At 40.0% G+C, this 27307-nt stretch overlaps 1 protein-coding gene and 1 pseudogene across 1 annotated transcript in view; one reads left to right on the forward strand and one right to left on the reverse strand.

Moving 5' to 3' along the window:
- Nucleotides 1-27307, forward strand: part of CPQ (carboxypeptidase Q) — a 463854-nt gene that overhangs the window by 373393 nt on the left and 63154 nt on the right. The window contains exon 8 of the mRNA XM_059994940.1: nucleotides 4848-5049. Within this exon, the coding sequence (XP_059850923.1) occupies nucleotides 4848-5049 (202 nt within the window). The remainder of the gene's footprint in view (nucleotides 1-4847; nucleotides 5050-27307) is intronic.
- On the reverse strand, nucleotides 17060-17810 carry LOC132440255 (large ribosomal subunit protein uL30-like; annotated as a pseudogene).

Below are 27307 nucleotides of genomic sequence, written 5' to 3' on the forward strand. Positions count from 1 at the left end.
GAGCCTGCGTGTCCAGAGCCTGTGCTCTGCAACAGGAGAGGCCACAACAGTGAGAGACCCGCGTACCGCAAAAAAAAAAAAACAAACTGAATGCTGGAGACTGCCAGAAATAAAAGTGTGAACCTCGGGGTAGACCTGACCAGAAAGTAAAACCTATTCTTGGTTTTACACAGCAGGGAGAAACCTCTTTACCTATATCCCATCATGACAGGGATTTGAGCTAAAGCTCCGTGAAGCAGCCCCGCTCCAGTTACACCCTTTGAAATGGGAATTCCAGGGTCACTGGCAGCACTGGAGAAGATGATTATAGCAACTCAGCACATGGTCTCATAGGATGATTTCCTTTTGAGAACTCGTTTGTGAGCCTACCACCTGACCAAATAGCATCACCACCATCGTCTGTAAAATATTAACATTTACCGGAGCGGGGAAAATGGTACCGAGACTGATTGCCCTGTGTCGGGGGCGGAGTGGGCGGGAACCGTTTACTTCTTTGAAGATTGAACTGAGGAGGCTACGTGATTAATTCGAATAATTAGGAGTCTCTTTTCCTTGTCAGTTGATTTTGGGGATTGCAATTTTAGTTCAAAACCAAAGACAGGTTACCTAGGTTATGAGAAAATAAAAGCTTTGAAACAAGAAGCTGCATTTGGGAGGAAAGGAAATGTTGAACTTGGGTCTATATTTCCGAAGAAGAATTATCTGGAATTTTATAAAAGCAAAGAACACAGACATCATCCCTGTGTTTATATGAGGAAGTAAGCATTTGAAAACATGCAATACGTATTTTAAACATTGTTCTACTTTCTAATCTTGCATTGCTCCCAAGGATTGCTAATGGTTACCAAATTGTTCTTTGGCAGCGTAAGCTGACGCTTAAAAAAAAGAAAAAAGGCAAAGAGGTGATAAGATGTGATTCTAGCACAGGACAAAGTTATGAATCCTCAACCCTGAGCAGATATTAACTAATCCAGCAATCCCAACCTGGAGGGTAGCCAGGAGCATTTCTCTGCATCACATTATGTCCGTTACATGGCAATGAAGGACAGTTTCCATGGCTCCTAATAAAGAGATGTTTCTCTTTATGAAGAGAGCAGAGTGAAGGGTTAATAAAGCATTCAATCTCTAGAAGTAGGTTTCTCCCTACATCCTATAACCAGGAGGATGGATATCTGGTTTTGTGTGCTCAGGTGGGTTGAAGGAAACCAGCATGGCTCTGCTCTGCCTTCACTAGCTATAATCAGCTTTTCAAATCTACACTATGTCCCCAGTGACTGATGGCACAGTGAGGAACATGTTTGTGACCACACATTCCTGAGAAGCAGCAGTTCTAACAGCCCAGTGACCCGACTTATTCATTCCTGTTTCTTTGTGCAGAGACATTTTGTTTTCCAAGCTCTTTGGCCATGTGCTAACGATTAGACAATGACTCCATAAATGAGGAGAAAAAACGGTGTCATGGACGGTGGGTGGTTTGTTTTCTTAGTTCTTTATTGAAAACATATGGAGATGTTTATATATAAATAGACAACAATAGACTGCTGCCATCATGTTAGCAGCAGCTAATAAAATTCTACATGCATAGAGATCTAACTTGTGTCTGCCTACTCCAGAATTCTGGTTTACTGAGATCTGCATATCCTATCTAATTTGGGTTGAAAAGATGTTTTATTGTTTTACTTTTTATTCCTAGTTGGAAGGAAATGGTGGACCAAGGGTTTTGTCCTTGTTTTTGTTTTTGTTTCATTCTTCTCTTTGCTTAATCAAATTACTTCGTTAGCAGGGACAATAAATTCTGTCCAATCAGACCTTGTATTGTGATCACGCAAAAATATTTTAAACTCCATACATCTGTTTCACTACAGTCTTTGTATTTTTGAATTAGAAGTGAGGACTTGTGGCCCGACAGCTGGAAACAAGCAGCAGCAGACAGGGCAGTGGAGGGATTGAGAACACAAGCTTGGGGAGGCAGACCTCCGGGTTTGAATTCTGGTAACCACTCACTAGCTAGGTAACCTTGGGAAAGTTAGTTAACCTGACTAAACCTCAGTTGCTTCATCTGTGAGATGAGAATGATGGGGAGCATTACATGGGATAAGCTGTAAAGCCTTTCATACAGTGTCTGGCATATAGGAAGCACTGCAAAAAAGCTACATATTATCATTGTAAGCAGCTAACAGAATGGTTTATACGGAGGCCATCCTTGAAAATCTGAGAGGTACTGATGTTTAGTGGTAAGACCAGTAACAGCAACTATTGATCAAGTGCTCGTTATACGTTGGGGTCTACATTGCACTCTTTCTTACAACTTCATGAACTGGGTACCAGTATTATCCCCATTTCATGGCAGGAGAAACTGAGGGGTTACACAGACTGCCCAGAGTCACAGAGCCCATGATTGGTTAATCTGGTGCACAAACCCAGTCTGAATAACCCCAGAGTGCATACTTGTTACCACTCTGCTAAAAAGGCTGCCACGCAGACAGCGTCTGGCACCTTTGAAAACTCCTTTATTTACATTATTCTCAACATTCCCGTTAACATCCTGGCATTGCACGGTACCATTCACAAACTGTGGGGTGCCCTGTCCCAGGGACATCTGTTCATTTGCAGTGGAAGAGGGTCAAGAAGGCTTTAATGCATATTTTGTTAGGAGCCCTGACACGTTCAACTCGCACACCACTTTCACTTTTGGTCTACAAATGTCTTTTCTTTGAAGACCCTCAAAGCTCCATGTGCCCAGGCCCATTGTTCAAGCCTGGAAAAGAGCATTTGTCCCAGCCTACAGATGGAGAAGCCAGAGGCCAAGGTGACATGACTTGGGGACAGAGGGAGAGGCCAGTCACTCCCCTCAGCAGCCTAGCATGTCCGTTGCTGAGTCAGGAATGGAGTCGAGTGGGTCCAGGGCTGTGTCCATCTCACCAGGCTGATGGCCAAACTACTGACTAGCTCTTCTTTTAACTAAATTGTATATAGTTAGGAGCAAATTGCCTGATTTTCTTGTTGGAAGGATGGGATCTTCCAGAAATATGGGAATCCTCACATACATTACCCAACTGTTTTTATTTGCAGATATATTATGTTATTTCTTTTCTCATTTTTACAGGACAGGGAGAGAATTTGGGGCGGGGGGCAGCAGGGCACATAAGGGGACAAGGTTAGGCTGCCAAATTCATGTCAACTTGCTCACGTAGCACCAATGTGCTCGTTGAACGAGCCCTGAATGTAAGACATTAATGCAAATATTTTGCATGTTATTAACTCTAATGATGCTACCGTCATGCAGTAGCCACAGCTGAAAGCAGAGGTGGTACGTTTTATCATAAATGCCTTGGGTCTTTCTCTGATAATCACCATGAAGACAGAAATTCCTTAGAAGTGAAAGTGGAAATATGAACAGACTTCTGCTTTGTTAACCTTCTCATCATCATCAACAAAAACAGAATGATATCCCAGGGCCATGAAGTTCAGTCCTTTAAATGCTGGCAACATCCTCCTTTAGAAACGAAGGGTACTGTTCTTGCCCTTGTAACAACAGTACCCTTCCATGGCAACAGTTAGGAAGTCATTGTAAAAACATATCTGTTCTACAGAAAAAAAAAATGTATGCAACCCTGAAATTGTTATGTTGTAAGTGAAAAATCATTCTAATTCAAAACAAGCATGGCCTACTACTTCCTCCCTCCCATGCTAGTGGTGACAGGGTGGAGTTTTGGAAAGCACAGAATTTCAGACCCAGCTCTCTCATTTGCCAACTGTGTGACTTTGAGCAAATCACTTGACTTCTCTGATCCTCAGTTCCTTTTCTATAAAACAGCATCAACCATAAAACTGCTCCGTCTACTTTATGGATTATGGAAGAAGATCAAAGGAGATTGCAAATATGAAAGCTCTCTGAAAGCACTGTAAAAATATTATTATTGATTTTTACTAGGTGAATAATGAGGATGACAGCTTGGGAATAACTCAACCGAGGTAGTATATGGTCAGTCTGGAAGAAGTGAATGGGTCCTGGGAAATAGCTGGCCAGGCCAGTTTGAAGGACCTTAAACTTGCAAGTCTTAGGGCAGTGTGGCAATTTAGCTGTGCAATCTGGTGAGAGGCTCTTATATTCTAAGCTCTTGCTGTGACAATACTGGCTACGTGGAATCACTGTGTGCTTTCTTACCAGACTTTATCTGGAAAAGGTTTACACACTAGTGGCCTGGCAGAGTTGCCGGGGTTTAGATGCTACAGCTGTACCCCAGAGAGATCAGCATTTCAAGTGTTGTTCTATTACCTCCCTCCCTGGGGATTCAACAGATGGAACAACAATGGAATCAGAAACCCAAGACAAACCTGTCAGTTTGATGCCTTTAAGCCTTCACAGAATTCACGATTAAAATAAGATAGAATATCCATCTAGGGGGAAGAGGTGCAGAGAAGTAGGCCCACAGGTTACACCTTTTTTTGTCTAAGCACGGCTAATACTATCCGGAGGTCCCCGCCATATAAAAGGAATTGTATCTGGTGCAAGGTAGGCTCTTAAGAAAATTGGTTGAAAGAATATTATTGCTAGTAGCAATAATTGAGTAATTTTTATATGGAGTTTTATATTTATTTTCACTGAATTTAAAAAAAAAAACCTTCCAAGTCAACTCAAATTCGGCAGATTCCAAGATGAGTCATCTTGCATCTCAGAACTGTTAGGTAATATGCAGACTGGATCCTAAGTCAAGCAGAGCAACATGTGCTCTGGCAACAACTGGTGAGGAGATAAAGTATTTGGTTATTGTTTTTTTGATAACTTCCAAAGAGAAAGCAGAGAAGCAACAAATATGACCCAAACACTTCTCTCTTTTGTTAAGGCAAATATTTCCAACTACAGCCTCGTGATGGAGTCCGACCTGGGGACCTTCTTACCCTCTGGGCTGCAGTTCACTGGCAGTGACAAGGCCAGGGCCATCGTGGAGGAGGTCATGTGCCTGCTGGAGCCCATCAATGTCACACAGGTCTTTAGAGCTGGAGAAGGGACAGACATTAACTTCTGGATCCAAGCCGGAGTACCTGGTAAGAGCAATAGCTGAAGTTGGGGTTCTTTACCTACTGCTACCAATTTAAACTAAAATTTCTGTTCTAACGTGCCACAGTAGATACTTGTAGGTCATTTAAAATATGGAAACCCTTAGGGCTTCCCTGGTGGCGCAGTGGTTGAGAGTCCGCCTGCCGATGCAGGGACACGGGTTCGTGCCCCAGTCCGGGAAGATCCCACATGCCGCAGAGCAGCTGGGCCCGTGAGCCATAGCCGCTGAGCCTGCACGTCCGGAGCCTGTGCTCCACAACGGGAGAGTCCACAGCAGTGAGAGGCCCGTGTACAGCAAAAAAAAAAAAAAAAAAAAAATATATATATATATATATATATATATATATATATATGTATATATAAACCCTTAGCTTTGTCCACAAGGTATAATCTGATGATTTCCAATATTGGGATAATAATACTCCTTTTATTTATTTACCCATCTGTCTTCTCTTTCTGAAGTATAAGTTCCTCACTCCAAGAGATTCTGATTTAATGACTCTGGGATTGTGCCTAGAAATTGTTTTTTGTTTTAAGCAGGTGTCTGGTAATTATAGCACAAATGATCTCCTGACCAAAATTTATGAAATAGAGTAGAAGGCAATTATTAATACTAATATCCTTCTAGTTCTAGTCCTATGCTGCAGAAAGTTCTCTGACCCAAATAATTCCCTACCCAAATCCATGATATCTGAAATTTTACCATTAGAGATGTATTCTTTGAGGTTGGGTACTTCTTGCTAATCATATTTTCCTAATGCAGAGACTACTTTAAGAGGTTGGACATAAACTAATTTACCCTGATCAGTGATTCATCAGGTTGATATTTTTAAGACAAGTCCTGAGCAGGGATGAAATTATGTAATAGGAATAGGCCTGGCGGTTACAGGACTAGAAAGGAGAGCAGTCCTAAAGAAGACAAACATAGTACTTCACAAATTTGCCCTAGACTGGCCATGAGAAAGGGTTATTGTTGATATTAGACCTCTATGACCTGGGGTTGTTCCCTCAACACCATTATCTCCATAATCAAAAACACTGTTAAAGAATCTATTTGCAAATTATTCTGTACTTGTATTATGCAAACAGGAAGTCCAGCTTTTGAATAGTTTTAAAATTATGGTTTCCAGAACCATTTCTATGGCTACAAAACATTTCACAGGTTTAAAAAACAGTCTCTCTAGATCCACCCCACTCCAGCTTTTTTTTTTTTTAGCCTGCAAAGTAGACTTTACCAATAGCATACTGTATGGATTTAAACTTTTTAAAAAGCTCATTCTTTAGATATTATAGATTAAAGCATATTTTAGATGGTAAGGTTGCTAATAATCTTACATAACTAAAAATAGAAGGAGCTCTTCTTTATTCTAAGACAAGAAACTAAATTCTCTCCAATGGTTTGTGTATATTTTAACCATATTGTGAAATATCTTAAAACAACATTTCCATTTTCAGTGGGTCATCTAGACAGACACAAGACTCTACATATATGTTTTTAATCATGATCAAGGTCTAGGGGAAGGGAGTTTGCCCTTTAAGTCCTATAGAACGATTTTGTTTGAATTTTAGATTTTTCCTGACCCTTAACTTTTTCAATAAGAATCTTGGTAAAATTTCAGAAAAGCTAAGTAAGTTTGCTGGGGATAGAGGTGAGGAAAAGACTGATGGATTGTGGGTGAATTCGAGTGAAGACCGGGGGTGCTTAAAGGGGAGGTGAGGAACTGAAGCCTGGACCGAAGTAGAACAAAACGTGTGCTGCCTCCTCCCAGCTAGTTTTGCTTCTGTTGCACTGGATCAACAAAAGAGAATCGGCTCTAGCTTTACTCCTTCCATGTAGATACTCCATAAGAATGGTTCTCTTTGGAATTAACAAGTTGATTTGATTGTCTTCACAAAGGTAAGAAGGGCTTCCCCTCTTGCCACAGTGCCGTGGGGAATTTGAGCCCCCTTGTGGTTGCTTCAGCATTAATGCGAGTTCTAACTTACTGAACTAGTTGTCAGACACACGGTTAGGCTTTTTGAAGACCCTGTCTGTTTGATCTGTACAACAATCCTAAGAGGTAAGTGCAATTATTCCTCTTCTTCAGATGAAGAAACGGACTCAGAGGGACTAAATGACTCGCCCAAGTCTCTCCGGCTCTTAAGTGTAGATGTCATCCTGAGAACAGGCCACTTTGGTTTCAAGGCTGGTGGCCCCTTTCCCACAATATGCAACAACACAGGGGCGTCTGGAATGCTGAGATGGTCTTCCAAATCTATGGCAGTGTCTGAAATGTTTATCTTACTCAGCTCTTGCTTATGCAAAGGATTTCAGTTCATTCCTGCTCCAGAATAATTTACCCCGGGGGAAAGGAGTTTGTTATTGTAAATAATTACTTATTTCTTCTCGCATTCTTTGTTCCACTCCCCTCTCTATCTCTGTAGATCAGGAAGGTTTATATAAACTTGGTAGTTCATTTAGACTGCAACTAATGTTTCCTGGAATTCTTTTTTATTTCGTTTAGAGTATTGTAAGATGGAACCAAATTATTGCTGTTTTTCCCTATTACTATTGAAGCTATCTTTTGATATTTCAAGTTTGGGCTCTTCCTGGAAGAAATAATGGAACTGTTTATAACTCTTGTTACCGTTGAAAATTTCAGGGACTTTAGAAAAAAAGATGGAGAACCATAGTTAATCTGAAAAAGAAAATAAAAATATACTAGTTGTGTACTCTGAATTCTTGAAGATATGGTAAGTTACAGTGAGTTAAACCTAAAGATAGGATTCAAGATACTAATTAAGTATGAGTTAAATAACTGCTCACCTAACTTTTGGAAAATTAATGAGAAATACTTCCACACTCTATTCTTGCTCTCTTCTTTCTCTTTTTCTTTCCTGTCATCCATTGAACTAATATTTATTGAGCCCTTACCATGTCCTTGACCTATCAAATTTCTGTAGTCTGATGACTGAGCCCCAATTTTTTAATGTTTCATGTATACTCAGTATCAAAATACTAATTAAGAGCACAGGTAGAATTAAAATTCAACATGATTTTCATAAATTATAGAAGCCAGATAGATACATTTATGAAAGGATCATCTTTGGAGAGGAGATAGGATATCCTTCATCCATCTAAGTGATGTCCATGATGGACAGGATAACTGTCAACTTAAGTATAAGGCTTTGGGGGGAAAAGTTAAAATAATAACAGATGTATTTTCCACATAAACTCTCTGTTCCAGATACCTTTATACTCCAGCCTTCCCATTTCTACCCCCTTCCATACGCCTTCCTATTTTCTCCTCCAAATCCTAAATGCTCTTTAGGTTTCACTCCATATTCATTGGTGACCGCAAATCCATCTTTAACAGACCCTGGTGCTGTGTTGCCTTTCTGAATTTCTAAGACGCTAATGTAGCCCCCAGTCTCGCACTTGAATCACACACAAACGTTCTTGGGTTACTAGGAATTTCCGTGCATCCCGCCTCCTGTACTCAGTGATCAATTCTTTGAGATCAAGGTCAATGTTTTCTACTTCGTTGCCTCCTCTGTAGCTCTTAGTTTAATTTTGGGAAACATTTAAATTCTTGTAAATCTCACAAGAGAAAAAACAGAAACATAGAGGTAATTGTTTTCCCGACAAGCTTTGGGTCCTTCAGCTTAAGACTGTGGAGAAAATTAAGGATGCTGAGAAAAAAGACAGAAAGATAGAAAAAACGACAGATGGAAGAACGACATAAATTAAGGAGGCTAGAGCAATTAGGATTATTTATTTACAGGAGTAAAGACTGAGAGAAGATGCTGAGTCATATCTTCTAGTACATTAGTGCAGTAATACACATAGATAATTTACCACATAAAGTGGCAAGATTCTTGTTCCCTGACTCCGTCAAAGGTAATACAAGAGCATGACTCAAAGGAGTCCAAGAGGGATTTAGGTTAGTCTCTATTGGCCCCAGATAGCAGAGAGGCCTTCAACCTTAAACTTTTGCCTGATCCTCCAATTATAAGCTCCAGGTTAGAATGACAGGAATCTATTTCATTCTGAACATGCCAGTAATAAGATATGATTCATGGTTCTCAGAGGTCCTTAATGCATCCTTCTTGAACACCTTTCTTTAGGAACTCTTCTATAAAATATATTGATACGTTAATGTAAAAAATGAGATGCTCTCTTCTTGTGACCTGAGGCAGTGAGCGCACCATGATTCCATATCTACCAATGAGTTCCTTCCTCTGCTTCAGAATCTGAGAGGCAAGCTTTTGCTGATGATCTCGGCAAGTGGTAGACAGTGCGCTGGGAAGAATTAGAGTGTGTGTTCTAGCTTCACAACTTTGAACTTCATGTGCCGTCTAAGGCAAATGATGTCAGTTTTCTCAGCCTCACACATTGATTATTAAGCATTCTTTTTTTTTTTTTTTTTTTTTTTTTTTTTGCGGTACGCAGGCCTCTCCCGTTGCAGAGCACAGGCTCCGGACACGCAGGCTCAGCGGTCATGGCTCACAGGCCCAGCCGCTCCGTGGCATGTGGGATCCTCCCGGACTGGGGCACGAACCCGCGTCTCCTGCATCAGGAGGTGGACTCTCAACCACTGCGCCACCAGGGAAGCCCTATTAAGCATTCTTATTACTCATCTGCTGTATGGCACTTGGGAATCAATAGTAAAGAAGATAGACAAGATCTGTACTCTCACAGTCTATACAGACTAGTGAGTGAGACTTGGTTATCTCATATGCAAAATAGGTATGGTCACCACCAAGCCCCACGTGCGTTCCTCCTCCTCCTCTGTCCCCTCTCTCATTGACTGCCACCACCTCCCAGAAACCACACAATCATCCGGAACATAGAACCAAACACTCTCAAGTCCAGTTTACTCCAAATTCCTCCTATTTTCAAAGCCCATTCCCTTCTCTCTACCCCACACACCTTGTCTCAGGAGTACTCACTGATCTTCCCATAGCAGCCTCCTACTGACATATCAACCTGCATTCTTAGTTCCCTTCCATCTAACTGGCTCACTGCTTCCAAAGTGAACTTTCTAAATTAAAAGTCAGACTATCAATTGGGATGCTTTCGGCTGCAAAATATCACAGAAGCTGCCACTTAGAACAGTAGTAAGGGGATTTTTTTAATTTACTTTAAAAAGAGCTCTCGAGTGGGTGGTTACAGAATGCTTGATTTAATCATCAACCACATCAGAGACCCTGGTTCTTGCCACCTTTCCACCGTGCCACCCTCGGCATGTTGACTTCTGTCTTCAGGCGTGTCTCCCCGTGGTCCCTAGATGGCTGCAGCTGTCCCAGGCAACACATTCTCACGCATAGTGCAGTAGTGGAAGAGAGAATGTCTATAATGGCCAGTCCTTCTTAACAGTAAGACAATCGCATCCAGAAGCCCCGAAGCAGATTTTTCCTCAATTTCATTGGCCGTGTTGGTGGCGATGGAGTAGAATTACCAAAATTGGATTATATTGATCGAATTTTACTTCCTGGGTCTAGGGTAGAGCTCAGTCTCTGCTGAAAATGTAGCCTCCTGATGTGTGAGAAAAGCTGGGATTCTTTAGGAAGGAGATGAGGCTTCCCACTGATAAGCAACTAAGAGTAGCGGCATATCTGATCATCTCTCCTCGTTGCTTGAAGTCCTTCAGTGTCTCCCCATCGTCTTCAGTGTCAGGTCTCTGTTTAGCATGGAATTCAAGGTCCTTCTGGTTCCACCCTGGGCTAATGTACAGCCTTGCCTCTCGTGGCTGCCCCACTGCTCTCTATCCATCTCTCACTCATACAAGTTTCATTAATTGAGGTTCCGGTGCACCCTGTGTTCTCAGCTTCCTAGCCATCGGACCTGCCCTTTTCTGTCTTCTTCTCCAGCTAATTCCTACTCATCCATGATTCAGCACCTATTTCTCCTCTCACAAGCCTTCTTTGATCCCCAGCGGTCTGGGTGAGTGAACCTTGAGTTATGTTCCCATAACCCCCTGTTTGCCTCTCCTCATGGCACTTACCCTTAGAATTGTGATTGATTGTGAATGTCTCATAGTTTCCAGCACCTAAGGAGAAGCGCCTGGCCCTTGACAAAACGCCCTGAATCAAATGCTGAATCAGTAATGTCTAGGTTTGCAGGAAGAGTTAGATGATGTGAGAGAGGTTTGTAAGCTGTAATGCCGTAACGTAAGTTGTGATTACTTTAGTAATAACTTTGCTTCACTGAGCTGTCCTCTTTTCTTGTATCTTGAATTGTTTTTAAAATCACATTTTAATTTCTTTCATCTTTTCATAATAGCTCGGACTCCATAGTGAAGCACCAAATACGCAGATTACTCAGAACTTCCTTCTCGTGTCTTTCTGATACCTTACATGGCATTAAGCAGAACTAAATGAAAACTTTTCACTTCTACATCTCCAAAGGCCTTTCTTTTAAAATTTTCCAAGAAAGGGGAAGATCAGGACACAAGCAGGAATGTAAAGTAAATTGAAGGTTCAACCTCTGGACCCAGGACTCATATGTTTTCCAGTCACCAGATGGAATAGGGCCATACAGTAGTTCTATGTCCCCTGCTGTCGCTAATTAAAAGATGCCTCCTTGATGGTGAAAAAACTCTGTGCTAGTGATGTTGGAGAGGTTGATGCTGCATGGTGAGTAGACCTCACCCCACTGGGAACATGAAAAGGCACTTCCTGGTTTGCGACTATAGCCCTTATTTAAATAGCCTAGCAGTTTCATTCAATCAGCAAGCATGTCTTGAGTGCCTACTGTAAACCAGGCATTCTACACACTGAAGATAGAGCATGAAAAAGACTTACCAGCTCTCTGCCCTTATGGAGTTTACATTGTAGTGGGGAGTGGGGAGAGGACAGTAGGAGGAGACAAACTATAACAAAGAAATCAAGAATGGAGGAAAACATTAGAGAGTGATAAGGGTAATGCAGAGTATTATAGCAGGTGGCTGCCTCTCACCGCTGACTCAGGTGAGTCAGAGCTCTTGCTTTAATGCTCATCATCTGCTGTATGCTAGATAGGTGTGTGTAACATCCACGTCAATACCACACTATTGGGAACTGCGCATCAGAACAGCTGATAATAACAGCTAACAGAATAAGCTGCTCATGTTCTTTCCTCTTGCAGTAGGCCTGCTGCAGCTCCAGAGAAGCCATTGGGTATCTTGACCAAAGCAGGCTGGGCTCATACCCTGTAGTATGACTGACAATGGCCTAGAAGGAGAGGGCATTGTTTCTACCATCGGGCAGTTAGTCATGCACTGCCTTCTGAAGTGTCTTCTGTTGTTGCCCAATCTGTTATTTAAAGCCCACACTTTCACTTTAAAGTTAATATACTTTGTACTTTATCTCCTTAACTGTATTGAAAACCAAGAGAGTATTTTATTCACCCTTAAACACCCAATACCTATTATTACCTGGAACATAATAGGTGTCCAATAAATGTTTACTGAGTAGATGTATTTGATTTTAAGATGAACATACAAAAGAATTAAGTCACAGAAAAAGGAAGTTTTGGTACAGCACCAAGATAAATAACACATGCAGAAAGCGATAGGAACTCATAGGGTAGAAGAAAGGAAAGGCCTGGAAGAGGTGAACTGAGCTGGAAACTGAAGGATTTGTAGTGTCAGAAGGGACAGAAGGGGCGAGAAGGGCATTCCTGGTGGGCATTCCTCCTTTGTAAATATTTTAATGTATCTCTAAAAGGTAAGGAGATGTATATATTATATATATATATTAGGAGGAATAATAATATTGTAGTCATATATTATTCCTCCTAAAATATTTTACAATAATCTCTTAATATCATATCCAATATATCGCCAGTTTTCAAATGTTTCCAGTTTCCTCCAAGCTGCATTTTCCTTCACAATTTTCTTGTGTAAAACAGGATTCCAGTAAGGGTCAAACAATGCAATCGGTGGATGTGGTCGATGTCTCCCAAGTCTCTTCTAATCCATAGGTTCCACCTTCATTTTTCTTCTTTCTGCTGCTTGTTTGTTACAGAAACCAAGTACTTTGTTCCATGGGATTTCCTATAGTCTGGATTTAGATAATCCCTTTTCTATGGAATCATTTAACATGTTCCCACTCTCTTATATTTCTGTTAATTGGTAGTTAATTCTAGAGGCTTGATCTGATTCAGGTTTGATTTTGTTTTTTTAATTTTCGGGGGCAAGAATACTTCTTAGGTATCGATGTTTATTTCCGTTATGAGTGATGTCTAGTTTTCTCTCTTTTCATGATATTAACTGTCATTGAAGATTATTGCCGAGATCTGTTATTTCATTGGGGGTTTCAAAATGGTAGCTTTGATTATTAGTTGAAATAATTCTATAAAAAGAACTCTCTCCCCATTGACTATCTGGTTACTCGGAGGTACTTTCGTGTAAGAAAAGTAGGACATATGTTTCATTCTTTCCCTTTATTTACCTATTTTTAAAATTATTAGTTGATTCCCTAGTACCCTCCAAAGATAACTGATTGGGCTAATTTTTACCATCATAATTTACTAATGGATTTAAAAAATATAGATGTGCTTCATTCTGTTGTAGTAATTATGCTTATTTATGCTCAAAATTGTCCTATTTTTGGCCAATGAGAGCCTCTTTAAACTGGTTCCTGAGTTCTTTTGAAATGCCCTTGTAGTCACTGATAGTGTCCTAGCTTTCTGATGTGACAGTGTTCCAGGCTATCTTGTGTATTTCCTGCCCCAGATGGAATCAGCTATTTCTCCAAAGAGCTCCACTTTCTTCTACTAGGTCACTGTATTTAGAGACCACAGTCTGAACACTAAGTATGCTTATTGCTACTGGGTTGGTCATTGTTTCTAAGTCTTTTTAGCGGATAGAACTAGAATTTCTTTTTCTCTTAAGAAAAAAGATATTGTGGGGACTTCCCTGGTGATGCAATGGTTAAGAATCCACCTGCCAATGCAGGGGACATGGGTTTGAGCCCTGGCCCGGGAAGATCCCACATGCCGCGGAGCAACTAAGCCCTTGCATCACAACTACTGAGCCTGCGCTCTAGAGCCCGCGAGCCACAACTACTGAGCCCACGTACCACAACTACTAAAGCCCGTGCGCCTAGAGCCCGTGCTCCGCAACAAGAGAAGCCACCGCAATGAGAAGCCCACACACCACAACAAAGACCCAACGCAGCCCCAAAATAATTAATTAATTAATTAATTTTAAAAAGAAGGTATTGTGAATTATATATTTCCAGTTCAGGTTGAGGACTCCAAAGCTGCTCTTTACCTCACTGGTGTCATGTCTGTGTCTCCTTCTTCCTTTGCCAGAAATCCTGGTTCTTAGTGCAACAGCATAACCGCTCACTTGCTTTCTCCCACAGCACACACAGTAGTCTCAGAATAACACCACCACACAACCAACAACAGCGTGATTATTGAAAATGGTTTGTTTACTGCAGGTTCTTTTTATGTCTTTAGGATACGTTATATATTCCACTAGAGATGTACACATTTCTGTTAACCTGTAATGCAAGTTACCCTGAATGAAATATCATTTCCATCTTTCATATTTTTGTCTTAAAATCTGAAACTAGTGATTTCTAAAATGCTTAAATGCTTATTTATAATTTTTCTTTATAAAGTGAGAAAAAGGTTACAGACAAGACTAGTTGTAAGACTTATTAAAATAATTACCTTGGAGTGTCATAGTTGGATCCTCAACACATACATTGCCTGTGCTTTCTTATTAGGTCTGACTCAGACAGTTTCATTCATTCATTCATTCATTCATTCAAGAAATATCTAGTAAGTACTACATGACATTCAGACAAGGGGAATAAAGAGGGAATTTAATACGTGTTGAGCGTCTTTTGTATGTCAAGTATTATTTTAGCTGCTTTACATACATTATCCTATATAATTTTATAAGAACCTTTTAAAGCATACAGTAGTAGTCTGTAACCAATTTTCAGATGAGTCAGTTGGAGCTCAGGGAGTTTCCTTTGTCCAAAGTCACAAAGATATTAAGTGGAAAAGCCAGAATTAACATATGGGCCTGTTTTATTCCAATGTCATATACAAGGTTCACTCTCTGTCCTCAAGGAGTTAATGGAGGGTTTAGACACAGGAAGAACAAAGCACCGTAGGAGTTCAAGGAAGAGAGGAATTAAAATCACGGGGCATCACAAAAGAGGTGGCATTTCACCTGATTTTCCAGAAAGAGCAGCATTTTGTTGGATGGAGAGGGACTGCATTGCACATGAAAAGATGGAGATACACAGAATTGCACAGGCAAGAAAGTTCAACAGGTTCTTGAAATGATGAGTAGTCTGGTTTGGCCAAAGTTTAGTTTAATATAGGGAAACAGAGCTAAAACTGAAAAGGTCCCTTGGGACTCCAGTTGGACCCTGAACGCAATTCAAAGAATTTGAGACAGCCAGAAACTTTTGAAAGTTCTGAACAGGAGTGAGACGTGATGGGGCTCAATCCCAGCCACTGAGTAGGCTTCATCTAACGCACAGCATCCTCCTTTGAGAGACTCAAGACGAAAACCAGCTTCATAGATCTGCACATCTCGTGGGCTGGTCTGCATGTCTTCTGGCAATTTCTTGCTAAAATTGCACTTTTTTGGATGTTTTGCTACTTGATGTTTTGCCAAATTAAACTGTACAGTTGGAGAGACTTGGAATAGTCCCATAAGGTATTGCACTGTGATTGGCAGGGGTTGCTGGGGTTCTCAGATATTAACAATGAAGTCTTACTGTAATTGGACATAATCTGCTTGTTGAACCTTCTTTGAGTCAAAGAAGTCTTCACGTATTGTGACAACTCATCAGTTTCTTACAAGAGCTCTACTAAAAATATGCTTATCAATTTAATTACTTTAATAAGCATAGGATTATGGGAAAAACAGGAAAAGCATCACAATTCAAGAGATTTTGGTAAAATTGAGTTCTGATTGGGTAAGGACTTTTTACTATAGAAATGAGTTGTATCTCAATTGTGTACGATAGACTCCTTAGTCTGGGTACTTTCATTGGCTTAAGATCCTTCCTTTGCTCAGTATTAAAGTTCAAAAATGACTACTTAACCTGATATTCTTGTACATTTCCCTCATGGGAATTTCTAACACCGTGAATTAAGTCTCCCTATTATCTCGTTTTTATAGGAAAGTGTGAGATTGCATAATTCATGGTAACTAAACTTTCTTTTACAGTATGACATTTGCTATCTTAATTGTCCTTCCAGTTCGTAATGCATAAATCAAATATGGTTGAGATCTGTGAAATCTATTAGTTGTGGATCGCTTGTAATCTGGCAAGCTGTTGCCTGTAATAGGACTAATTATGAAGTGTGTCCTCAGTATTCTTTCCTTTCTTCCTTCCTTCCTCCCTCCTCCCTCCCTTCTCCCTCCTTCCTCCCTTCTCCCTCCTTCCTCCCTTCCCCTTCCTTCTTCTCTCCCTCTATCTGTCCCTCCCTCTCCTTCTCCTTCTTTCTTTCCTTCCTTCCTTCCTTCCTTCCTTCCTTCCTTCCTTCCTTCCTTCCTTCCTTCCTTCCCTCCCTCCCTCCCTCCCCCCTCTCTCCCTCCCTCCCTCCCTCCCTCCCTCCCTCCTTTCTTTCTTTTTTTTTATGCACTTCTTTCTAATTGTATTTCAAGTTCTTTCCAAAACAAGGCCTTTGGATACCCCAGGTTCAATATGCCCCTGGGCCTGGTCCACTGCTGTCTTGTATTCATGTGTGGGTATTCATTCGTTCACCAACATTAAATCCCAGGATAGGTGTGGTAAAACAGGACTCCCTCCTCCATGGCACAAGTCCTTTGCTGGTTTTAGAGGTGGACTGCAGTCTTTGCAGAAAACACACAGGAACGTTTTCTTGGAACTGAAGTGGGATGAAAAGTGCCTGCCCTGAACATCACCATCTTTTCCCTGACCCTTCCCCTCCAGTTTCTGAAGATACAGCAGAAAGTAATCTTCCTTGAAGATACTGGATAACAATTCCATAAAACAAAAACACATGCTTCCACCTGCACAGATATGTTGGGTTTAGTTCAGCTGCTGGATGAGCTGATTGATGCATTCACCTTGACAGCCAGGTGAGTCCACTTCCTTGAGGAAGCCCACTCTATTTTTGGTAGCGTGACAGGCCACTGAGAGTTGGAAAGGGCGCAAGAACCCTGAGATCACCGGAAAATTCTTCCCCGGAAAGGCAATTTCGTGAATGAGGTCTTCCAAGCAAGTGACACCAAACTTCCCCAGGTGCTCCTCAGTCACTGTGTTGTCTGTCAGAGGGATGATTTTATTCTTGACCTTGGCTTGTCCACGTTTCAAGATGAGTTCCCGAACAGACTTCAGATTTGGAAATCCCCAGGTCACATAAGTTTCCACTATACAAAGCATGTTTATGGTTTGAGGAGTTACTTGCATAAAGACACCACTGAAAATCTTATTCAGGCGAAGTCTTGCAATGGTCCTCTGCACCAGTAAATTCACCCCATTAATCCTTTCGATGCACACAACAAAGGCCAAGCAATGTTTATCTGGCACTTCCAAGCCATGAGGTTTCACTTCTAGTTGTCTGAGTCGCACCCTGTCACGTAGTTGCCGCCAGGAATCATGTAGGAACCATTCTAGTCGCTTAAACTTGATCTCTTTTCCTTTCCTCTGCTCCTTCCTTTGCAAAAGCGCCTGCTTTGCCTGGGTGGCTTTCAGGCCCTGATAAGCCTTCCTCTTTTTCAGGAGATTTTTCTGAAACCAAAGGGATCTTTTTTCTTGCCTCTTCCTCTGCCATCTTTCCAACTCTCTCTCTCTCTCTCTCTCTCTCTCCTTCCTTCCTTCCTTCCTTCCTTCCTTCTTGTTGTAATGGCTGAAATAGTCTCCTGACAATTGAGAGAACAGAATCCTATGTAGAGATAGGCATGGCTTTCATCAATACCCAAAACTACCCAGTTATGGAAGGTTTAAACCTAAGTGGAAATGTTTGCTGGACACATCTATACAAAATCCACATTTTTTGCAGAAATAGTTTATTAAGTATCATTGATGCCATATTTAAAGAATGAAGGTACTCATAGATATCATTTTAATATCTTTAGTCAACACTGCAGTGCAAAGCACAGATGGAGGGGTCAGTGATTCCACACTCACTATTCCTGACAGAAGATTTTATCCAAAATAACTGTAGTCATTTAATATGTTAGCTTCAATTGCTGTAATTTCTCATCTTGTATTGGTGTAGACCCAGATATGTGTTCAGGTTACAGTTGTGGTTCACACCCTTGACTGAACTTTAAAATCACCTGGAGGCTTCTAAAAATATATCAGCACTGACGCCCCATCTCCAAAGATTCAGATTTAACTGGTCTGGCTGCAGGGTCACAACAGTTGCACCAGTTCAGGGAGTACATTTACCATAGAACATATTCATCCCTCAGGGCCCGCAACCTCCCAGAGCACAAGTCCATTGTGTTCCATGTGAAAGGTGCCTGCTGGACTTGTGCAAACTTGGGGCCAGAGAGAGGGCTTGAGCACACCTGTTTTTAGAAGCCCCCCAGGAGACTGCAATATACAGCCAGACTTGAAAACCATTTTGAGGTAAAACATAGCTAGATGTTAAGAGCATGGATTTAGGAGTCAAGCAGAAATGGATTCAAAATCTTGCTCTACCACTCTCTAGCTGTGTGACCTTAAGAAAGTCATTTAACCTCTCGGAACTTCAATTTCTTTGTAAATAAAAGGGTGATACCTGCCTTGTGTGATTATATTCAAGAAAAAAATAGACAATCTGAGTGAAATACTTGGCACAAAGTTAACTCTCAAGAAGCCACTGTTATTATTTCAGTTATTAAAGCATAATTTCTGTATTAGTCCAGACTCCTTCAGTACTAAGTGACAGAAATCTAACTCAGACGAGCTGGAGCAAAATGGAGAATCTGAGCGAGCCACAAGAAGAGTAGGGCTGGATTGGGTCTTACGGACTCCAGCAATGGGATGCTGTTAGGACACGTACTCTCCCTCTCTGGTGCTTATTCCACCTTCTTTCATGGTGCCTTCATTCTCTCAAGCCAGCTGTCCCCTTAGAGGCTGAACTATGACCTTATGCAGCTCAAAACTCAAGACTTAACATCTTTACAGCCCGTTAAGCACAGAAGAACCAAGTAATTCATCACATCCAACTCAGTTGGGAAAATCACAGTAGCCCAGCCTCGCTCCTTTGTTCATCCCTGTTGTCAAGGTGTGTAATCCTTAAAGTGGGGAGAAGTGCAGATGAACACAGTAACTACCTTTATTTTCACTGTTGAGACCTGATTCAAAATATATAAAATACATAAAACCTCTGCCATCTAGGATCTATTAGCAGATAAGGAAGGACAGCAGTGAAGTCCCAGGAACAATAAAAAAAAGTACCCTGAATTTATAATACCTGTTCTCTCAGCTCTTCATGACCTAAAATGAGTTTAGGGCGAGAAAAGCATTTGTTAGACTTTTCTGGCCCAGTTTACCTGAGACACTCAGGTGACCAGGCAGATGCGGAGCTGGATAAGTTGATGCCACACTCCCAGCGATCCGCATGATTGAACACCTGAAGTGTTCTCTCCTGCCACCTCTACCCCACGGTCTCTCCTTACCTCTACAGATGGGAAAACTTAGGAGACTTATTTATAGGAACACACTCTACAGATGCACTGTGTATTTATCCAAGAAGGAGGCAATGAGGAAGAATGTCACTACAGACTCAGACACATCCTTTAACATTTGAATTGTTCTGACCACTTACCTCACATTTGTCTTAGAGAGGCAGCAAGTGTCATGAAGGAGGAACAGGCTTCATAATTTTATAGCAGTGTGGTTCTGACAAGTCATTTAACTTCTCTGAGCTTCAGTTTCCTGATCTGTGAAATGAGGGCAATATTATTCCACAGGACTATTGTGAGAATTGAATGTATTTGATAAGTGATAACGTATTTGAAAGTCAATTGCACTCTACACAGTTGATCTTCAATAAGTGGTTTCAGTGTTTGGGGTTTAGTTTTATATTTTAAGAAATTACCGAAGAGGCCTTGCTATGAACATGCTTTCGTGTGTTTAGACCCAGTAGAGAGGGTGACTGGGCATATAGTTGAATATTCTAGGACATACTGCAAAAGATGCATGAGTATCATTGCTGCTCACTGACCTTTGGGTCTTAGCATCTTACTTTGTGGTTACATAAACGACTGACAAAACTGCTGGCATTCACTTCAAGTGACCCTGATACTTTACTGGTTCGGCGGCATTATTTAGGAAGGCACCTGACTCACTTCATTCTGACATGGTGAACACTGCAGAGAAGAAAGCAAAGAAGAAAAAAGTCAAATGTTAATACCATTGGTAGCTCTTCTATGTCAAATGATGCTTCTGGGATTTTGAGACCTCTTTACAGTTCCTATTCAGCCAAAGTAAATTGGTTATGGGTGGATAAGAGTTGGTGGGAGGATTATATAAGTGAATGTGTAAAAGCCAACTGGCTCGTGGCCAAGGACACAGATGGCATGCTCATTGACTCTCTTGGACAACATCAAGCTCTAGATTCTGTGCTGTGGACCGACTGGGTATTCTCTGTTGGCAAGGAGCCTCATCCCAGACAGTGATATTCAGATAGTACGCACCAAAAATATGTATATAGTAGGCATCTTCTCTGACCTAAAAATGGGGGAATTACCTTTCTAAGCTTATACTAGTGTTAAGACTCCATAACCTAAAGCCCATATTTTTCCAGAAGCGAAAATTGCTTTTGGTATAAAGCAGAGATGATTCAAACGAAGGAGAATGAGATTACCTCTGCCTTTCAGGAGCAAGAGATTAACTAGCACAGAATTGCCTATATCAAACAAACATGAGTGAAGGTCAGCTATGGATTTTAAATTGTTCAAAAGATTGTTACTTTGACATGACTAAAATGTAGGGAGCAAACTGATGAGATCTCAGCAGTGAAGGAATGTATTTTCTTAGTACTTTTTAACATCTGGTCTTGGTACAATTTTATTTCAATTTCTGCTAATACAACCACATAAATGCCTGATTTAAGTCATTTAAGTATCCCGTGGCAACGTGATCTTGTGCTTCTCTCTTTCATTTCCTTCCTGTCCCTCCCGTTCTTTTTTCTTGAGAGAATCAGGAAGAGGTTTCCCATTTCTCAACTCTTGAATCTGTTTATGAAAATTGGAACTAAACAGCTTAACACAATTAAGCAGGATGCCTCATTCATCAAACCTTCATTTTTCTAAGACTCCAGCCTGTCAGTCACCAAAAAGCGTGTGTTAAGTGGAAGCTGTGCTTCTACTCTGTTGGCATGCTACATCTGTTGACAATTACAGAGGCACATGTGATGCCATTCCTGTCATGGCATGTGCTTCCTTGTGCCTCTGGTCACAGGCCTTCAGGGACATTTACAAAGCGTGTCCTGGAACTAAAGAGTTTAATTTTGCCTGCTAATGTGTTTATGTATCTTGTAAAGGAACTAATCATTCCCTTTTGCTTTCCCTTATTATGGGTGGTGTGTGTGTGTGTGTGTGTGTGTGTGTGTGTGTGTGTGTGTGTGTGTGTGTGTGTCTGCACCAGAAAAGAGCCATGCCATATAATAAGCATAAAGACCTTTTTCTCATACCCACCCACCTTTCTTGTAAACCGCTGCTTTTATTTTTTTTATTATTATTTTGTCAAATAGCATATTTCTTGGCTTTTCTTGGATTTTATCTATTTTTGGAATACTACTGAATTCTGATTTCATATTTAGTCAAGGTTTGGATCAGGTTTTTAAAAAATATAATCCACGTAATTATAAGTCACTGGGACGCCCTCTGGAGTTATGCTTTCTTTCTTTTGGATCTCTAATTGACCTGTGAGCATATAGCGTTTTGCATTCTATAAGCCATATTATTCAGGAAGTATCTAGAACCTAGAAGAGTGGAGCTGAATTTACAAGTCATCTATCTAGGTATTTTATTGCTCTAAGCTTAGTACCTAGAATATTTGGCAATGTCCAAAGTATTGACCTTTTTTCCTGCTTTCATTCAAATATTTAGCACTGGGTATGCATGACTATAGGAATACTATTTTTTTTTTTCATTTAAAGGAGAGGTACTGATTTGGGATATTGTGAGTACCTCATTAATATTATGAACAATTAAATGAATTCTAGTAGAAGAGCTACCTGAAAGAGAGCTAGAAGATAAAGAAGTTCAGACTGAATTTAAAGCCAATGGTAGTTTCATCCATGGTGGTTAATGATGTTTCTTAATCTTTAAATATCAAGTGTGTTGTAATGCTTAATTATCCTTGATATCTAAATGAATTACCACCATATTGGAGAAGAGTGGAAGTGACCTACAGATTCTTTAGTGCTTATTGAAGAGGAGTAGCTTGAAGAGTTTGGAGAATTCTACAGAAGAGAGGAAGCTGTTAGAACCAAGGTACCGCCTTCTTCAAATGGGGAAAACAGGATGCACGAGTGTGCCTCTTCTCCAACATTAAGTTTTGCATCGGTTTGCTATTAAACTCAAGGATTTGTGAAGGAAGCAATTCTAATTGCTTGGCTCTTAAAAAACTTGCTCTGTTAGAAGTATTTTGAAAATTTGATTGCATTTTGAGTCACGCAAATGTACCTGGAATAAATTTTTGCTGTACGCCTAAATAATCTGTCATTTAAATGCAACTATAGAATTCTCAGAGGAGAAAAGGAAGCTAATATTTATGGAGGATCTACAAGATATTACATTCATTGTTTTATCTTCTCTTAACATCCATGAGTAGATATTGCTATTTCTGTTTTACAGATGAGGAAACAAGCTAAGACTGCCTGGGAGCATTTTCCTAACATGAAGTGTAGTACAATCTGAAACCAGCTCTGTATGATTGCAAAACCTGTTTTCCTTCTCTGCTATCTTCACATCCCTGAGATTTTGTTGAAAACAGTAAAGAGTGGCAGCTTCTTAGTTCATGTAGGCTTTACGATCAGTGCAGCCTAATTGGCCAAAGACATACACCCAGCCTCACACCTGCAAATCAACTTGAGGACTTATTGATCTGGATCTGAGCCTGAATTATACCATATATCAAATGATGCTATATCCTCTCTCTAGTTTCTGCTTTGTAGCCAGCTTAAAATGTCTCAAAAACTCACATTGTCCCAGGGGGATACTAGAAATGTTGTCTTATGTTAATTAAGTATATGCTGTGCTGTTTCATATTAATTAAATTCATGGCGCCTAAATTAAGAATCCTTCAGGTTGGCTCATGAAGTGTGCTCTATCTCTGGTGTGGGAAGAGCCCATTTTGAGATGTTTCTACACAAAAGGAAAGAAAGCAGCCAAGATTTATTGTTTCAAGCCCTTTTAACTATATCCCCAGACAGGAGGAATCTAGTTTCTATGGAAGTTTTTTTTTTCTTTTTTTTAACATCTTTATTGGAGTGTAATTGCTTTACAATGCTGTGTTAGTTTCTGCTGTATAACAAAGTGAATCAGCTATACATATACATATATCCCCATATCCCCTTCCTCTTGCGTCTCCATCCCACCCTCCCTAACCCACCCCTCCAGGTGGTCACAAAACACCGAGCTGATCTCCCTGTGCTATGTGGCTGCTTCCCACTAGCTATCTATTTGACATTTGGTAGTGTATATATGTCCATGCCACTCTCTCACTTCGTCCCAGCTTACCCTTCCCCCTCCCCGTGTCCTCAAGTCCATTCGCTAGTAGGTCTGCGTCTTTATTCCTGTCCTGCCCCTAGGTTCTTCAGAACCATTTTTTATCTTTTAGATTCCATATATATGTGTTAGCATACGGTATTTATTTTTTTCTTTTTCTGATTTACTTCACTCTGTATGACAGACTCTAGGTTCATCAACCTCGCTACAAATAACTCAATTTTGTTTCTTTTTATAGCTGAGTGATATTCCATTGTATATATGTGCCACATCTTCTTTATCCATTCATCTGTTGATGGCCACTTAGGTTGCTTCCATATCCTGGCTATTGTAAATAGAGCTGCAATGAACATTGTGGTACATGACACTTTTTGAATTATGGTTTTCTCAGGGTATATGCCCACTAGTGGGATTGCTGGGCCGTATGGTAGTTCTGTTTTCAGTTTTTGAGGAACCTCCACACTGTTCTCCATAGTGAGTGTATCAATTTACATTCCCACCAACAGTGCAAGAGGGTACCCTTTTCTCCCCACCCTCTCTAGCATTTATTGTTTGTAGATTTTTTGATGATAGCCATTCTGACTGGTGTGAGGTGATACCTCATTGTAGTTTTGATTTGCATTTCTCTAATGATTAGTGATGTTGAGCATCCTTTGATATGTTTGTTGGCAGCTGTGTATCTTCTTTGGAGAAATGTCTATTTAGATCTTCTGCCCATTTTTGGATTGGGTAGTTTGTTTTTTTGATATTGAGCTGCATGAGCTGCTTGTAAATTTTGGAGATTAATCTTTGTCAGTTGCTTCATTTGCAACTATTTTCTCCCATTCTAAGGGTTGTCTTTTCGTCTTGTGTATGGTTTTCTTTGCTGTGCAAAAGCTTTTAAGATTCATTAGGTCCCATCTGTTTATTTTTCTTTTTATTTCCGTTTCTCTAGGAGCTGGGTTAAAAAGGATTTTGCTGTGATTTATGTCATAGAGTGTTCTGCCTATGTTTTCCTCTAAGAATTTGATAGTGTCTGGCCTTACATTTAGGTCTTTAATCCATTTTGGGTTTATTTTTGTGTATGGTGTTAGGGAGTGTTCCAATTTCATTCTTTTACATGTAGCTGTCCAGTTTTCCCAGCACCACTTATTGAAGAGGCTGTCTTTTCTCCATTGTATATTCTGGCCTCTTTTATCAAAGATAAGGTGACCATATGTGTGTGGGTTTATCTCTGGGCTTTCTATCCTGTTCCATTGATCTATATTTCTTTTTGTGCCAGTATCATACTGTCTTGATTACTGTAGCTTTGTAATATAGTCTGAAGTCTAAAAGCCTGATTCCTCCAGCTCTCCTTTTCTCTCTCAAGATTGCTTTGGCTATACGGGGTCTTTTGTGTTTCCATACAAATTGTGAAATTTTTTGTTCTAGTTCTGTGAAAAATGCCATTGGTGGTTTGACAGGGATTGCATTAAATCTGTAGACTGCTTTGGATAGTAGAGTCATTTTCACAATGTTGATTCTTCCAATCCAAGAACATGATATAGCTCTCCATCTGTTTGTATCACCATTAATTTCTTTCATCAGTTTCTTATAGTTTTCTGCATACAGGTCTTTCATCTCCTTAGGCAGGTTTATTCCTAGGTATTTTATTTTTTTGTTGCCATGGTAAATGGGAGTGTTTCCTTAATTTCTCTTTCAGATTTTTCATCATTAGTGTATAGGAATGCAAGAGATTTCTGTGCATTAATTTTGTATCCTGCTACTTTACCAAATTCATTGATTAGCTCTAATAGTTTTCTGGTAGCATCTTTAGGATTCTCTATGTATAGTATCATGTTATCTGCATACACTGACAGCTTTCTCTTTTCCAATTTGGATTCCTTTTATTTCTTTTTCTTCTCTGATTGCTGTGGCTAAAACTTCCAAAACTATGTTGAATAAGAGTGGTGAGAGTGGGCAACCTTGTCTTGTTTCCTGAATTTCGAGGAAATGGTTTCAGTTTTTCACCATTGAGAACGATGTTGGCTGTGGGTTTGTCATATATGGCCTTTATTATGTTGAGATAAGTTCCCTCCATGCCTACTTTCTGGAGGGTTTTTATCGTAAATGGGTGTTGAATTTTGTCAAAAGCTTTCTCTGCATCTATTGAGATGATCATATGGTTTTTCTCCTTCAGTTTGTTAACATGGTGTTTCACATTGATTGATTTGCGTATATTGAAGAATCCTTGCATTCCTGGGATAAACCCCACTTGATCATGGTATATGATGCTTTTAATGTGCTGTTGGATTCTGTTTGCTAGCATTTTGTTGAGGGCTTTTGCATCTATGTTCATCAGTGATATTGGCCTGTAGTTTTCTTTCTTTGTGACATCTTTGTCTGGTTTTGGTATCAGGGTGATGGTGGCCTCGTAGAATGCGTTTGGGAGTGTTCCTCTCTCTGTTATATTTTGGAAGACTTTGAGAAGGGTAGGTGTTAGCTCTTCTCTAAATGTTTGATAGAATTCTTCTGTGAAGTGATTTGGTCCTGGGCTTTTGTTTGTTGGAAGATTTTTAATCTCAGTCTCAATTTCAGTGCTTGTGATTGGTCTGTTTATATTTTCTATTTCTTCCTGGTTCAGTCTTGGAAAGTTGTGCTTTTCTAAAAATGTGTCCATTTCTTCCAGGTTGTCCATTTTATTGGCATATAGTTGCTTGCAGTAATCTCTCATGATCCTTTGTATTTCTGCAGTGTCAGTTGTTACTTCTCCTTTTTCATTTCTAATTCTATTGATTTGAGTCTTCTCCCTTTTTTTCTTGATGAGTCTGGCTAATGGTTTATCAATTTTGTTTATCTTCTCAAAGAATCAGCTTTAAGTTTTATTGATCTTTGCTATTGTTTCCTTCATTTCTTTTTCATTTGTTTCTGATCCGATCTTTATGATTTCTTTCTTTCTGCTAACTTTGGGGTTTTTTTGTTCTTCTTTCTCTAATTGCTTTAGGTGTAAGGTTAGATTGTTTATTTGAGATATTTCTTGTTTCTTGAGGTAGGATTGTATTGCTATAAAATTCCCTCTTAGAACTGCTTTTTTGCATCCCATAGGTTTTGGGTCAGTATGTTTTCATTGTCATTTGTTTCTACGTATTTTTTGATTTCCTCTTTGATTTCTTCAGTGATCTCTTGGTTATTTAGTATTGTGTTGTTTAGCCTCCATGTGTTTGTATTTTTTATAGGTTTTTTCCTGTAATTGATATCTAGTCTCATAGCCTTGTGGTCAGAAAAGATACTTGATACGATTTCAATTTTCTTAAAATAACCAAAGCTTGATTTGTGACCCAAGATATGATCTATCCTGGAGAATGTTCCATGAGCACTTGAGAAGAAAGTGTATTCTGTTGTTTTTGGATGGAATGTCCTATAAATATCAATGAAGTCCATCTTGTTTAATGTGTCATTTAAAGCTTGTGTTTCCTTATTTATTTTCATTTTGGATGATCTGTCCATTGGTGAAAGTGGGGGTGTTAAAGTCCCCTACTATGATTGTGTTACTGTCGATTTCCCCTTCTGTGGCTGTTAGTATTTGCCTTATGTATTGAGGTGCTCCTATGTTGGGTGCATAAGTATTTACAATTGTTATATCTTCTTC

Source organism: Delphinus delphis, chromosome 17, assembly GCF_949987515.2.
Source record: "Delphinus delphis chromosome 17, mDelDel1.2, whole genome shotgun sequence".
Lineage (NCBI taxonomy): Eukaryota > Metazoa > Chordata > Mammalia > Artiodactyla > Delphinidae > Delphinus > Delphinus delphis.